The 16,239-nt window shown below is 38.3% G+C and overlaps 1 protein-coding gene across 5 annotated transcripts in view; it reads left to right on the top strand.

Moving 5' to 3' along the window:
• NBEAL1 (neurobeachin like 1) overlaps nt 1-16,239 on the top strand; it is an 80,703-nt gene that overhangs the window by 23,917 nt on the left and 40,547 nt on the right. For 4 of the 5 annotated variants that reach the window (XM_069022297.1, XM_069022295.1, XM_069022294.1 and 1 more), the window contains 12 exons: nt 1,320-1,405; nt 2,933-3,239; nt 4,133-4,239; nt 7,657-7,743; nt 9,209-9,292; nt 10,797-10,895; nt 10,999-11,579; nt 12,215-12,347; nt 12,935-13,054; nt 14,231-14,534; nt 15,451-15,536; nt 15,859-15,948. In XM_069022297.1, coding sequence (XP_068878398.1) covers nt 1,320-1,405; nt 2,933-3,239; nt 4,133-4,239; nt 7,657-7,743; nt 9,209-9,292; nt 10,797-10,895; nt 10,999-11,579; nt 12,215-12,347; nt 12,935-13,054; nt 14,231-14,534; nt 15,451-15,536; nt 15,859-15,948 — 2,084 coding nt within the window. The remainder of the gene's footprint in view (nt 1-1,319; nt 1,406-2,932; nt 3,240-4,132; nt 4,240-7,656; nt 7,744-9,208; nt 9,293-10,796; nt 10,896-10,998; nt 11,580-12,214; nt 12,348-12,934; nt 13,055-14,230; nt 14,535-15,450; nt 15,537-15,858; nt 15,949-16,239) is intronic. The other variant, XM_069022296.1, reaches the window with a different exon arrangement.

Here is a 16,239-nt window from a genome sequence, read left to right as displayed (position 1 = left end):
CATTTATGAATTTGATTCTTCTAGGTTTGAGTCACAGGTCCTGTTCCCTGAGACTCCATTGCTGTGTACAAAAAAATAGGATAGTTGCCAAAAGGACCGAATCGTTGATGCCAGTAAAATGCCCTTATCTTCATGCCAGAGCAATGGAAACCCACTCTAAAGGCTGCTACTGACAAATGTCATCTCTAGGTTCTCTCCTCTCCATTCAGTGCATTGCACTGTGGTTTCTCCTAAGTCTCTTAAATATCATATAATGGGACCGAGCTAAAAGTGTGCTAATTAGCAGGCAGATGCTCATCTGCTTGTTGGCCAGGTGGTAGAAAGGACAGAGTTAGAATTTGCTGAGCATGTGCCTTAAGCGTTCTGCCATGCCAGGACTAATTTGAGGGAGGGTAGTTTCAGTCTACCAACCCTAACAATGGTCTGCTAGGTACTGCTTTTTTCAATTTGCCTGTGGTTCTACAAAAATCCAGAGGCTATAAGTCAAGGAGTGGTGGTACCAGCTCACTAAGTGTGATCATATAAGCTTGGTTCTGTTTGGAGAACTGATTTAAAAAACAGCTCTGCAATCTCCATTTAAAACAGGCTTAGACATTTAGTATATAGTCAGAAATCTTACTTGCCAATAATTGGTATTTCCAAAAATAATCCTTTCTAGTTTCTTGCAGCTGCATTAGGTCTAGTGTTATTGCTATAACAACAATATCCAGGTTATATCTATTGCTAAGAAGAGTTCTTGAGGCTGTTTCGGACTAATTTCTATCAGATATGACAAGAGAAGAGATGCAGGGTAGTTGTTGTTAAAGAGATTACTGCTAGAAAGGTTACAGATCTGCACAGGATTCTCTGGCACTTGCCTTAAAGTCAGCAAACTCAGGGACTGGTTTTTTTTGAGCTACCTGCACTGCATATGGCATCAGACTTTCCATGCCAAAATTTCTCTGAACTTTGTCATGCTTGATAACTGGTTGTGTGTTAACACGTCCTTCTATTTCTCATTACTATGGACAAAATGGGCTCCTTTTTACATTATGGATCAAGAGCAAAAGTTGTACGTCTATAGTTCTGAAAGCTGGCATGGAAAGTTTTGTGAGCTGAAGGTGTGGCCCTTTGAATTCCTGATAAACGTGGTCATGTTGTATTACTTTGATAATGCTGGAGTTGGTATGTTTGTGTCTGAGTTATGTAAAAGAAAGTGGAGATGATACAGTTGAAATTTTTTAAAATTTGTATGATGACAGGGAATATAGGAGGGTTTTTTTGTTATTTCATTTGTTGGTGGGGTTGTTTTGAGGGAAATCTCCTTTTTATTTAATCAGAGTGCTTTCAAGAAAGTGAACATCTCAAGGAAAGCCTAAAATGTTGCCTGCTACACCTCTTTGGAGCTATTGTGGCTGGTGGTCAGGTAAGGGTACTCTAAACTTTTCAGTTGCTGAAACCTCCAAATGCTTGTTTCTTGTTTAAGACTTTTAAATACTCCATAACTTGTAAATGAGAAGAATTTATTATAGATGATTAATTCTTTTTGTCTTATGAACTTTGGGATCGTTCTGTGCAATACTACCTAAATGCTAAAAGCTGGGTCCTGATTTCAAGTAACAGTAGAAGTTTGCTGTTAAGAACAGCTACATGTTCATATGAACTTATTGTAATATTAAAAAGAAGAAATGTGTGTAACTTCATTAGGGATTTCCACCTGCAGAGATGAAAGTTTTGTGTTCATGTGCATGAAATTGATCTAGCTTACTTCCCAGTGCTGACAGTAAGCTGTTTTCAGTAGGAGGCATGGGGTCTTTACAGCTTGGAAGCTGTTGAAAGTCTTTGAAAGAGTTTGAGGAAAAGAGGGTATTCAGCAGCAGCAAAGCCAGCATCCACTTTCTTGCCTGACTTCTGTAATGTCCTACTTAGTCTGGTCACAAGCAGCTGCTACATCTGATGATCTTGAAGAGAGAGTGTTTTTAAAGGTTGCCAGGGAGCTGCAAAGCCAGGCTCTGCTCCATCAGGGCAGTCAAGCTGAGGTTAAGCAGGATGGCCAGAAGCAGTTGACCTGACTGGCAAAAGGTGCGATCCCACTATACCCAGACAGAGTGATGGGAGCAGGTGTGGTGGCAGGAACCAGGATCAACCAGCCCAGCCTACGAGACAAGACTGTAGTGATAAAGCCTAAAGTCAAGCCAGGAAGTCTGGTCAGCACATCAGAGCAAGGGTTAGCTTTACTGGTGGTAACCAGAGTCAGTCAAGAGGCCCATGGTTGCCAGCTCCATCCATAGCCATGAAGCAGGGCTAAGGTCCAGCTGGGCAGTCAGGTCAGTGGGTTCAAGTCACTACATGGCCAGGCATGGCCATGGCTGCAGTGTAGATCAGACAGGTAAAAGGTTGAGAGCCAAAGCTGGAATGCAGCTCCCTACAGAGGGCAGGGAGTTCCTGACAGAGCTTCTCAAAGCTCACCATAAGCCTGGCTTCCTGTCCCTGAGCCTATGCAGTCAGGCCCCCAGGAAGAAAGGTGAGGAAATACACTCAGGGCCACACAAACATTTGCTAATTATTATGTTCTTATCATGTGTTCTAAAGTATCGTGAATCTCATAATCTAAAATGAAAACTCAGGTGAAGGTTTGCCTCAAATTAGCAGTTTATCAAGGCTGCCTAACAAGAATTTTATAACACATATTTAAATTGTATTTCCTTTTCTACATAAGCATTCCCTTCGGAAAAGAGAGCCTAGTTAAGTGAATGAGATGGGATGCATTTCATCTGTAGCCATCAACATAATCCAAATAGAATGTTTCTTATTTAACAACTACATAGTATACATAATAATGCATATTGGATGATTCAGATGTCTCAGGTAGACACAGCTGGTTTGAAGTGGTTTAAATTCTTCTAAATTCATTCATTTTTCTTGATAATTTTTTTGCCGTAATGGGTTTCAGAGGAATGCTCTTCAAGCAGTATCTCCTGCCACCATGGAAGTCTTGATGCGTGTTTTAGCAGACTGTGACAACTGGGATGACAGAAACCCTGAGGAAGTGAGCAGGAAGGCAGAGCTGACTCTGAAGTGCCTGACAGAAGTTGTCCATATCCTCCTAACCAGCAGTTCTGACCAGCGCCAAGTTGAGACAAGTACAATATTGGAGAACTATTTCAAGTTGCTTAATTCAGACCATTCAGCCTTACCTAATCCAAGGCGATGCAGGCAGTGGGAGAGCAGATTCATAGCACTACAGATCCAAATGCTGAGTGAGTACCCAGTTCCTTTCAGTATTTCTTGACAATAACTCTGAAGCAAAAATGTTGACTTGGCTAAGCAATTGAAAAATTTCTAGCATTCCTTCTTAGATAGTTCTTGTTTAATCATTTACTAAAAAAAAAAAAGAAGAAACCATATCAGACTGCTACCATTTAACCAGAGTGTCAAGGTTGATAGACTGAAAGTCTCCATTAAAAGAGAAAAACTTTGCTAGGCAACAAGTGACACTTATCAGAACCTTAGTAATTGCAGAATAAGACTGTTCTGTAATAAAACAGCCATGTGGTGCTGTTTTGTGATAGTTTGATTTTCAGAGGGCATTGTTGTAAACATTGGCCAAAAGTAATAGTCTGAAAGAGCTGGGTTTAAGTCTTTGGGTATGAATGCAGGAGTTTGAGTTTTTTCCATTTTGATGTTCAGCACAGGAAATAAAGGTGTTTCTTTTCCCATACTTCCAAGAAAACTGAGGAACAATATTGCAGCCACAGAGAGTACTTACAGTATAAGGCTGTTGTAGAGTGCAGAGTAATTGCTTGGTGAGGAAACAAGTGTTCATGTGCTTTAAAAAAAAGGTAATGCTGCTTATGTACTCACAATTGGCAATGACTGGAAACAGAGCCCAAAGCAATCAAAGATATTCGTTAGCTGAATTTTTCTCCATATATAGTAGGCTATATGGTAATTTTTACAGTGTCAAAATGTTTAGCTTTTAGGCCTAGTGATTTAAGATGTTCTTAAAATGCATATCATTCTTGATCAAAATTGCAGAGCATATAATTTTCTAATTTTTTCCTGATGTGTATTATGGAATGTGCAGGAAAAAATGCTTGATGGATTTGGGAAGTGTTTTGTCTTTGATGCCAGTTCTGTTTTAATTTTGTAGATACCATCACAGCCATGTTAGACTGCACAGATAGGCCTGTTCTGCAGGCAATTTTCCTTAACAGTAACTGCTTTGAGCATCTCATTCGACTGTTGCAGAACTGCAAGGTAAGTTTTCCCTTATCAGCATATTTTGAACAAAAACCTACCTTGTATTATCATTAATGAAGTAGAGGTGTCTCATGTGTGTCTTGTGGTTAAAGCAATTGATACTTAACTTTGAGTCCTGACCAAAATACCTTTACAGACCCCGCTCAGTCTCCGAAATCTGTTATGATGCTGTATCTTTGAATCCGTGCTGAATCTTTTCTTGCCTATTAAAAACTCTCAGATGTCAGACTTTGAGCAAAGCACAGTGACCTCTAACAGTATGTCTGATTGAAAAAAATCAATCCCCCAGCCTTTTTATTTGGGTTTTTGTTGTGGGGTTTGTGGCTTTTTTTTGTTTGTTTGTTTTATTTCTTTTATATTCTATCACTGGATTGCTAGGAAGTCACTTAACAACTGCTGCCAGAGGTCTGAATTCTAATTTCAGAGGAATGTTTTTCCATTTAAAAAAATCTTGCTGGTGTGCCATTGTAACTGTTTCAAAATATTTGAGTCCTGTGTGTGGCTGATGTAAAATATGAGCTCAAGCTGTTAAAAATGTTCTTCAATTTTTCCTTTTCTAGATAGGATTTAGGGTTTTCATCTCAACCGCAAATGGTCGAAATTTGCAAACTTCCACTGATTGCACTGATTTCATTTTTCCTTGTGTAAAAGAACATAGATATGATGTAACACTCTTCACTATTTTGTTTCTCTTTTTCTGATATGATAGTGACACAGCTGTTTTGAGCTCTTCTGATGCTGGGTAATTTAATGCTAGCTACAATGTGCAATTTGTTTCTAATCCATTTAGAATTTTGGATTAAAATGTATTTCAGTGCAATGATGTATTAAAAATAAATGTGTTTGGTTTATGTCTTAATTTTAATTATAATCAGTGGCAGAATGCCAGCTGACTTGAAGTGTTTTGAATAGTTTGTAGTTTTATTATCTCCTTCTGAAAAGACATTATTTGACCTTTCTATTCTCCTCCTGTGTTTGGGAATCTCTGCCTATTTTTGTACTAACCTTGTACTCTATAAGAAACTCCTTTTTTGGTTTCTTCTAAAATCATCAACAATGTGATGTTTACCTCTTCATGGAGACTCTTAGCTGTGTTCCTGCTCTCATAAACAAGTGGTGGAATTTAAGAAGGCAGGAACAGCTGCTCTATTTTTTATTGCAGCTTGCTGTTTTTATTTTTATTCTTCCTGTCTGTATGTTATATGTTCTTTTAAGGTTTTTTTTCCTGGGATACAGTCTCACATATCACTGTGTTGTTTAGAGATCAGTGCTGCCACTTTGGTACACAATGTGCTTTTTTAGCTTCTCACAGGCAAAATACCCCCAAGGATGAGAAGTGGGAGAGAAAGAAGCAGGACAGGTGTTGCAGTATATTTGTACTTCCAAATATACTGTCTCTCTATTCTTTTTCAAAGCCAAATAGCAAAGACTGATTTAGCTGTCGAATTAGGATTTCTCCTTATTAGCTGGGGGTGGGGACCCTATTTCTAGATTTTTTTCCATCATTTGTGAAAATTGCTACTGAGTTCCTAAGCAAGCTGTGTGTGAAAAGCATATTCTGCATCTTGTCAGAGAGCATGAGAGTCCATACACATCTCTGAAACTCAGGAATGTATTGGATCTTCTGCAAACTTGAAATGCAAGTAATTTCTATGGAAAGGAGGGGTAAGGAAAATACATACTACTATTTCTGCTATAGATATCCCCAAGAACTTGGGGTGTTCAAGGCTACATTTCTAGTCATACTTCCTAGTCATTCGCAGTATAACGATCTTGTAAAAGGTAAATCCTTTTTTTTCATATTTGCTGGTTTTAAGGCTCATGGGCAAACTGTCTTTCCTTAACTATGCTTTAGGGTTAGAGATCTGATCAAAAGCTTTTCAAAACTGCTTGGTTAAATTTTGATGATCTGAATGTTGCTTTTTGCCAGTGATATTCAAAAAGAGGGACTGTAATTTAGAGGTATCAGGAGGTGCTTATTCAGTACTGAGAGTCATTTAACAAACTGTTTTGTCAGTGTTGGATCTTTTCTCATCTGTTTAGCTCTCTCAGAGGTCAGACTTTGAGCAAGCACAATGACCTCTAACAGTATGTCTGCTTGAAAGAAAAAAATGGGGGTTTTTTAACAGCTTTTAAATGGAAGAATTAAAACCATGTAGACATTGTAGGAAAAAAAATCAATTTTTCCTTTTCACATGCCTTAAGAGAAATGAAGTAACTCATACAAAAAGTTTGATGGGCTCTTTATTTTTGCATTGTCTGCATTTGCTTTTGTGTAATGTACATATTCTTGTTAATGTTACAGTCCTCTGAGGCATGTTACAGTTATTTTGCATTAAGTGCTCTTGGCTGTGATGTATCTTTCAAAGTGTTTCTAACTATGTGCTTTCACACGTATGTAAGTCAAAGTAATATCTTAAATGTTGTCCTTTGTTTTGCCCTAATTTATGGAAGTCTATTTCTCAGGTTGTTCCTCTTCAGAGAGACTAACCTGGCAGATAATGGAACAAAACGTGTGTATGTGTGGTAAAAGACAAATGTGTAGGTTTTACCCACTAAGGGAAAGTATTTCCTTTTTCTTAAAGAAACCTCTAAAACATTGTAATCAGGGTTTTTTTTATTACCTCAATAGAATCTTAAAACAGAAGGAGGTAAATCTTAGTTCTGACTAGGTTACAGCTAAATTTGGCACGCAAATTGACTGCAATTGATTATGAATTTAGGTGAGTTTGAAAGTTTCAGATTCAGGAACTGACAAGGAATCTAGCTACTGAACATAGAGCAGTTCCTTAGCTGAAGATGCAGTATAAGTGTATGTTTGATTTGAAGTTCTTTACAACCTGTCTGATTCTTAGGATGATGGCAGAGATATTTTGCCCTTCTTCCTGTCCTAAAGACTGTGTGTCCCAGAAATTCTGCTACTGTGCTGTTTGAAGATGATATTATTTTGTCTAGGTATCTTCAGCTTTCACCTAGAGTGAAACATAAGTGGGAAATGGTGAAACATCTGTATCCATTTCCTTGTTAATGCCCCACTCTTGTCTTTATTTCTTAAAAGTAAATTTCTTAGAACTCTCTGTCATGTTGCATATTGTAAATGAAATCACAGGTGCTGAGCCAGAGATGAGTATAAATTCCAGATAAATCTTTCTCTTTGTCTCAGTGCTTACATATTTTCATGTGTTTTTGGGGAGAAAAAAGTAATTACTCTTTAGCAAAAATACAGTGTAATTTTCAGTATATTAAGAATTAACAGAAGACTAATACTAATGGACAGTTGTGTCTCACCAGTATGTGAAAGCTTTTTTTTTTCCTCCCCTATTTCTGTATGTGAAATGCAAATCCAAGGCAGCCTCCACAGACTTGGCTGCAGGTAACTAATGCAATTATTTCCATTATTCTTGTCTCTAACAGCTGTTTTTAAATGCTAACAATAAAGTGGCAGACAAGAGTGAGAAAGACCTTACCAACAAATTACTGACAGAAATGAATGAGGACCAGGTACCTACCTAAACTGCATTTTGCTTCAGTTGAAGTCAAGACACAATCACAGGAAAATTGATTCCTGTGCTTCACCTTAACCATCCTCCTTAAGCCTTCTGCAGCAAGATGAACTTAGGATGCTGCACAAATTAGCATTTCCTGGCTCTGGAAAATTATTTTCCTGAATAACAGATTGAATTCAGCCTTTGTTTTATTTATCTGCTTCAAACTGCAGATATTGGCAATAGAATGAGCATCACTAATGCTTATTTTAAGGAAAAGGTGAAGTACATGAATGGGATCCAAATAAATTCTCTCCAACCTGGTGGTGATTCTTTTTCCCCTCCTTTTCCTCTTTTTTGCTCTTTGTCTCAGCACTGTGGTGTTTTGGATTCTGGGGCCTTATTTGTGAATCTCAATGGTTGTGTTTGGTGTCCTGATTCTTTGCTTGTCATCAAGAACAAATGTTCACAAAACAATGGACAGGCTGAATCAGGGAGGTAGGAATAGCCTGTTGCTTCACTTTTCACAAATACTGTGGAAAGTTTAAAAAATGCAAATTTTTGTATTAATTTTATAGTAGAATTATTTGTTCTGATTAAAAATGTAAAAAATTGCTAAATACAAGGGATGGTAATTTACAAATTGTGATTTTTAACTAATAGCTCTGGCTTTTTTGGACACAGCACAACGCTCTAACCGCATGTAAATGTTTCTTCACATCTACTAGAGTCTTCTGAGTCTTGACATTTCACTTTCATAATATGTCTGAGGTGCATATCATATTTCAGAGATGATGAAACAGTATGTTTGTTTGCACAGCATTGCTGATTAGGTTTACTGATGGATGCAAAAGAGTTCTCCAACATTTTTGTTCTTAAAACCACCATAGAAATATCAATATAAACAAGAATTATAGAAAAAAAACCTCAAAAGATTACTTAAATTGGAGAGAGAGGTGTTGAATCAATGCAATGAGGCTGTGGGTGAGGCAGCCACCTAACTGTGCTGGTGTGACTTATCTCTTACACTTCAGGGGGGTGTGTGTGTGTGCTGCATTGGTGTGCAGGGCCTTGGATGGAAAACAAGTCATTTTATATGAACTTCAGGTGCTGATTTTCCAGCAGTGCACACACACACACACACACACACACTCCAAGAGATTTCCTAATTGTTTTCCTCCCTCCCTCCCTCTTGAGGTTGTCCATTAGACGCATGAGGAAAACTTGTTTGTCCATCAGAATATTTGAGGTGCAGTTTGTGTTGCGAATGCTTCTCTCCTCTTGAAGTCGGTGGTTAGTTGTCTATTGTGATGTAATTCCTTGTAGGCTGTGGGGTTTGAAATTTTGACTGGCGGGGAGATGATTTTTGAAGCATGTTACCAAACTCTTGGTTTCCCTCATGGCAGGAGGGCACAGCACAGATTTTGGAGCTGAACTGTCTTTGCATGTTTGTATATGATTTCTGTACCTGCTACTTTCAGATGTTTCAGGGACACCTGGACTCCTTGGCAGTATCAACCATTCAAGCCCTCACAGCAGTAATGCACAAGTCTCCAGCTGCAAAGGTAACCGTGTCTATGCAGAGGGCTGTTTGCAGCTTCTTGATCTTGTTTCCAGTTAGTGCTTTTATCACAATATCTTGATGGATCTTGCTAATGGAGATGAACAGATTGTGGTCACACATTCATGCCAGATAGGAGTAATTGATTAGCATTCCTTATCCCTTTATGTGTGTCTAATGGCTGGACACTGAGTCACCTTTCTACCAAAACTGGAAGATCTGAGTATAATGGTAGTTGGAACCTTTGTAAAGGAGGTACAGTTGTTACTTTTCTCGTGGATATATGGGGTAGACTTAGTGGGTATTTGGAGGAATTTTCAGGCAACAGTTGGTGTTGTAGTTTTTTTATGGCTTTAAACAAAGTCAGGACAGTATTGCTGTCCAGATGGTGGTCATGCCACTGCCCTGTGCCCTTCCTTGGTAGTTATTCTGGTGATTTGGTAAATGGATATGTTGTGGTTAGTTTGTGATTCTGACTGGAAGCCAAGCCCTTGGAAAAACTGTATTAATTCCTGAATTGCAGAGTTCATTAAATTAACCCTTGGCTGAATGATTCCCTGGTCTTGGTACAGGCAAAGGGATGTGACTGTACAGTGGAGGGTAAAGGAAGAGTGGCAATCATCTGATTTTGTTGCTACTTGCAGTACAGCTTAAGGGAGAGGCAACAGGATCAGTTATGCTCCTCCAGAGCATTACTGAAAGTGCTTATTTTGCCACAGACTCTGGAAAGCTTGGGAAGAGTTGTATGTTGGAGGTGGGGACTAGCTGGGATTCACACAGTCAGTAGTTTTCAGCTGTACTTCTACTGCAACGTGTATTTTTTCTTTTCATGTTTACCTAAGTAGTCACCTCACTTCTGTTGAAAGATTTATTCTTTAAAAAAAAATAATTTCAACACAGAGTATAGCCAGGAGAAGAGTATTCATTCCGTATGATGTGTTGGCTGTTTATTAATTAAACTATAAATGGATACTACCATTTGAACTTTGCTGATTGATTTAATTTTTTTTTTCTTCTTGTAAAATCAATTTGTTTTCAGGAAAGCTTCCTTGAAACACTTCTCTAATTTTTTTTAAGTGTTTAGGATGGGTGGTTTATAATCTGGTCTAGAAAAATCTTTTACTGAAAGGTTAATAGTTGAATACTTCTAATTTTCAATGGAAACATTTCATGCTATAGTTTGCACTAAAAAGATGAAAAATGAAGCTATTTGTTCTTTGTGATAGTATTAACATTTGGATTATACCAAAGTAATTATGTTCTTTTATAGGTAATTAATAAAATACAACTTTGCACTTTTATTTATCTGTATGCTGCAGTGAAATGCTTCTCATCTGCAGCATTCTAGAGACAGTAGAATGAGCAAGTTATCAAAAACAGATTTCTAACCTCTAATTACTGTATTCTAATTATTATGTGTCTAATACTGTTGAATTAGAACCTTCTGCACTAGACAAGCAATTTTTGTCCATTTTAATTGTTAGTGAGACTGGAATTTTTATCCTCAGGAGGTCTTCAAGGAGAGGATTGGCTATGCACACATATATGAGGTACTAAAATCACTGGGTCAACCCTCACGGGAGTTGCTGGAAGAACTCATGAATATGGTGAGCTGTGCCTGCTTTGAATGCAGAAATGCTGACATCTTTCAACAGTACTTCTAGCCCTATCTTACTGCATTTCATGTCTGAGTTCTCTGCTGTTTTTCAGGCTGTTGAAGGCGACCACATGGCTGTTGGGATACTAGGCATTAGTAATGTCCAGCCCTTACTGCTCCTCATCCAGTGGCTTCCAGAACTAGAATCACATGAGCTGCAGATTTTCATCTCAAATTGGTTGAGGCGAATCTGCTGCATTGACAGGCAGAGTCGTGCCACGTGTGTCAATGCAAACATGGTCATCCGTATCATCGAGACCCTCAATTCCCACTCGGCGCTCCACTGTACGTGTGCAGAGAACCTGATTGCCCTGCTGGGCTCCTTGGGGAGCCAGTCCATGGGCTCGGAAGAACTGCTGCAGCTTGTGCGGCTGCTGAGGCCGGAGGAGCCGCGGGGAGCTCACCCGTACGTGGTGCCGGTGATGCGCGCCCTGCTGGCCATGGCTCGGAAGCAGGGCATGGCCAGCGCCCTGCAGTACTTCAACCTGCACCACAGCATGGCCGGCATCGCCGTGCCCGCCATCCACAGGTGGCCGGGCTCGGCATTCTCCTTCAACGCCTGGCTCTGCCTTGACCAGGACCGGGTGGACCCTGGCACGACGGGCAAAAGTGGCAAGAGGAAGCAGCTCTATAGGTACAGTTACTGTAACTGCTACAGCCTACAGGTCAGATGTAGGCCATCTGTACCCTGTGACATGTGGTACTTCTGCTTATCTTCATTGAAGGCAATACATAATGCTTAGTCTGGGAAAGGAGAGCTTTCTTCTGTCACCAGAGCCAGGTTCTGTTACAGAAATAACCGTGTAGTTTCTCTGTTATAATGTCTTGTCATCTACAGTTTAAACATCCATAACTCCAAATTGTGTTAAGGTTCATTGCTTAAACAAAACAACATTAAAAACCAAAAATCAATCCATCCAACCCCCCACCCAAAACCAGAGCAGCCTTCACACAGTGTTTTGTAAAGGTAATGAACTCTGGATTTGTATAAGAGCACAGTGAGCAGACACCTTCATGCGCTTAAACAGTGAATATTCACGAGTGGTTCCTGCTATAATTTAACTTTTTGGGTACTAACAATCAGAAGCAAACAAAATGTCTCTTTGGTCTTTTTTTTTTTTTAATATAAGAGTAACAGTCACATTATAAATATTGGACCACCATCAAACAACTTGAGTAGATTTTCTCCTTAATAAACGTATTGTTAGGTGGTAGTTTTGATGAAGCAAGTGCTTGATCATGTGTCTTTGTCTTTTTGCCTTTCTGTAGCTTTTTTACTGGAAGTGGTATGGGGTTTGAAGCCTTTATTACATGCTCGGGGGTATTGGTGGTTGCAGTGTGCACGAAGAGGGAGTATGCAACAGTGATGCTGCCTGACCATTGTTTTTTTGACTCTCTCTGGGTAAGATTTGATACTGACAAACACTTTGTTTAGGATTGTATTGTTAGCTCAGAAGTCAAAATTCTATTTTTTTGATTGTGTTATGAATAGTCTATTTTATAATATTTCAATAATTCATTGCGTAAGAGCAGATTTAATCTCAAATAATGCAAGCAATTTTCACATAGATTAGTTGTTGATTGAGCTAACTTATGCATGTGTTATTAGGCATTTTTATTAAGATTGTTACAGCATTAGAGGTTTTTTATATTACATTAACACAAGCATAAGTGGCTGTGGTGCTATGTGAATAAATTAGCTGTAGTGCTGTTTCTGCCTTACCCTTTTATATTCCCATACTTGAAAGCTGATGTGCATTATTATGGAAGAGCTGTATCTTTCTCTTCAGAAACCTGTTTACATGTAAACATTACGTTTAGTACTTTAAAATGGAAGCAGCAGGTGGTTTTATATTCTTGTTGATGCTTTGGATATATTTTCTTAAGTGCTTTCTTCACCAGCTTAGTAGAGATGAAGTTAAATGATTTCATATAATAATTTCACTGTTCTTAATAAGGACTTAATTATTTTTTTTAATGCATAACCAGCACAACATAACTATTGTTCATGTGCCTGGAAAGAGGCCCTTTGGTCAGAGCCTGGTGTATATCTACGTCAATGGACAGCAGAAGGTCTCTGCTCCGCTTCGATTCCCTGCTATGAATGAAGTAAGTGCCCTTCTGAGCCATGCCCCTGGTAGGATGAGCTCTCAGATAGCAATGAGAGTTCAGCCAATTGCTAATAATGTTCAGCTTTGAATATTGTCCAGAATATCATTTTGGAGTGTAACTAACCATTAAATAATGCTTGTTTAGTTATCTCAGTTTAAAAACAAAAAACTCTACCAGATGACATTGATTAAATCACGGGGTTTTCCTCAAAATAATTGCCTGAGCATATTGACATAATTTATGATGGCATCATAATAAGTGGCAGCTCTGCCAGGAGGATTGTTGTAACAGTACTCAGTGAGGTATATTCCCTGTTATTTTCAGTGTTTTCATATATTTTTACTTCCATTTTTTAATGTTTCCTTAATATGCTATTCCTTATTTCTTTGGTAACTGGATAAGCATTTTGCATGCAGTTAATCTAACCATTTTGGTTGTGTACACATTTAGCCTAAAAAAATACACTAGCCATCGAAATGAGTGTATGTCATGTTTGGTTCCCTTTGTAAGCATTGTTCCTTCCTTTTGTGGAACAAATTTATATTAAACTGGGCTACAACACCCGACATTCTTCCATCTTTTCTAAGTTCTAATTTGATATTTGTTAAGTATGTTGAGAAAACAGTTAAGTTGGATGCTGTAATGGTAAAATCAGTATAAAACTTAAAAATGAGAGTAAGTGTATTTTTCATTTCAAGATAAAACTCTGGATTTTGGCCCATCTGTAAAATAAGCACTATAAATCTCAAGGTAACTAGAAATAGGGCAAGTAAGCTTACCGTGAGGGCGTCTATTTGAGTGGACTAACTGATGTGAAAAATGTACAGTAGTAGATGTGCTGGGCTAGTATTTTGGAATATAATCCAGAAGAGTATTTACAGAGGAGTATCTGGAGCACTGTCCTTCCTGGCTGTGCTCCTGCCAGAGGTCTTGCAGCAGTTGAGGTAACCAAATTGTTCTTAGTTGGAGAAAGGGTGTTCTCTCTGATTATGAGAAGTATATGCTTGTTTTTTTGGCCTACTGTGATGAATTGCTTATTTTTCAGGGCATGACAAAACTTGTTGCTCTCGGTTTCATTTATTTAGTTCAGATTTGCTAGGTGCAGCCTTCAGATTTAAAGCTTAAATTTACAGTATGTGTTTTATTTTCTGTCTTCCATGTGTGACTCTCCAGTCTTTTGCTTCTTGCTGCATTGGTTCAGCTGGTCAAAGAACAACAACTCCTCCTCCATCTCAGATACCAGATCCACCTTTTTCCTCCCCAGTTATGCCCCATCGGACATCCCTTGGGGGCATTCTTGCTACAGGAAGTTGGAGTGGGGTGCTTGGAAAACCAGAGTTCATCACCAAAATGATCTCAGCAGGGACTCAGGACAGTGAATGGGGGTGTCCAACATCTTTGGAGGGCCAACTTGGATCAGTTATTATCTTCCATGAAGCACTGCAGCCTTCTCAGGTGAAAGCATTATATTTAGCAGGTAAGTGTTGGCTGGACTGGTTTTAGCAAAGTAAAAGGAAGGAGTTACAAACAAGACCCCACTAAGCTTTGCTCTACACAGACACAAAGAAGAACTTACAATCCAGAAGAACTGCAGAGCTGACCTAAGTGAGAGGGCTTTAAAGCAAATAAGCTTAACATTTAATAAATATGTTACAAAGTTTGATTTAAAAATATTATGTTTGCATGAGCTCATCTGTTTATCATATGTACAGACCTGCCAAAATTAAAATGTTAGGTAATAATTTCCCTTGTAAGTTCTGAATTTTTGCTGCTGTTTGCTTACGTGTGTTTGTAGTTGAGACTCTTCAAGTATTGCCCTTATTTTGATAGGCCACTTAAAGGTGATTTATGCTTGAGGATTTTTCCATAAAGATCAATAATTAAGTGGTCATTTTAAAGAAAATACTCTGAAAGCTGTGTTGTACAGTTCAAAGTGTTAAAGGTATTAAGTTCCATAATGACTTGAGGTTGTTACAGATTAGCATTAAAACACTTGCATTATTTAAAGGATGTATTTTGTAGTGCTGAACAAAACTATCTTGAAGGTTACTTATTTTCTGGGCATTTAGGCTTGATGAAGAGATGAGTGACAAATATGAGACAGGTATTTGTAAAGACAAACATTAGAGCTGTTTGAATGTATAACACCTCTTCTTTGTATAGTTTAGCTTTTCCTGTAGAATATGTTCCTTTTTAAGCAGACCCTCTGAAATGAATGATTGAAGTCACAGGGACTCTACTTCAAAACATGTCTCAAATAGATGTGGTTCAGACTGTCTTGTTTGTTCTTCCTACAAGTTTGGTGGTATAAAATTTGTAAAGGGCAACATTAATATCCAGTGGACTCTTAAATATATACTATATAATTTTATATACCTTTTTTTTTTTTTTAGGTCCAAACTGTTTAACTCCATGGAAGTCTCAAGAAGCTGAAGTAGCAGACCTCCCCAGTAAGGTGCTGCTTCATTATACACCAAAGGTATGAAACAGGACATAATTTCTGTTCAACTACACAGTGTGTATTTTCAGTGTTTGCACTGTGGTTTTCATGGGAAGATAAGGAGCAGTGAGAGCTTTCTTAAACTGTAGTCTTGTGCGGAGACAGTAGGTTTTGTTCATGTTAGGAAAAAGCATGGAATTATCTTGTACAATAGAGAATGTCAAATCTAAAATAACATAGTTTCTAGGGGTTTCACGTTGTTTAAGTACTTTAATATCAACACACTGGCACAAAATCTTGTGTTCAAGCATCTGTAACTTGTTTCATAAATGATATCATGGCTTCTTCATTTGTTTAACAGGCCTGCAGAAACCCAATTTGTCTTGACCTGTCTGCAAATCTTTTACATGGAAGACTAACTGGAAACAAAGTAGTGAACTGGGACATCAAGGTAAATGTGTTCTAAAGAGGCAGAACCTGATGTAAAAATGGCAGTGGTTGTGTGCTTAACTTTTGGAATGATGGAAGTTATTGTCATAATGCAAATTATATTTAGCAGGTACAGCATGTTTTTGTACTGAGAATTAATGGGCTAATGCTGTACCTGGAGCAATGTTGCATTTACATTACATTTATTGAGGACTTAAGAGGGCCACTGCTCTTACTGTCACAGTACATGAAGATACTTTGTGGTAGCTGACTGTTCTTCATAATAATGTTGAATGCATGTTGTGTATTGTGA

This window comes from Aphelocoma coerulescens, chromosome 7 (assembly GCF_041296385.1).
Source record: "Aphelocoma coerulescens isolate FSJ_1873_10779 chromosome 7, UR_Acoe_1.0, whole genome shotgun sequence".
Classification (NCBI taxonomy): domain Eukaryota; kingdom Metazoa; phylum Chordata; class Aves; order Passeriformes; family Corvidae; genus Aphelocoma; species Aphelocoma coerulescens.
This window is presented reverse-complemented; position numbering and strand designations above follow the sequence as displayed.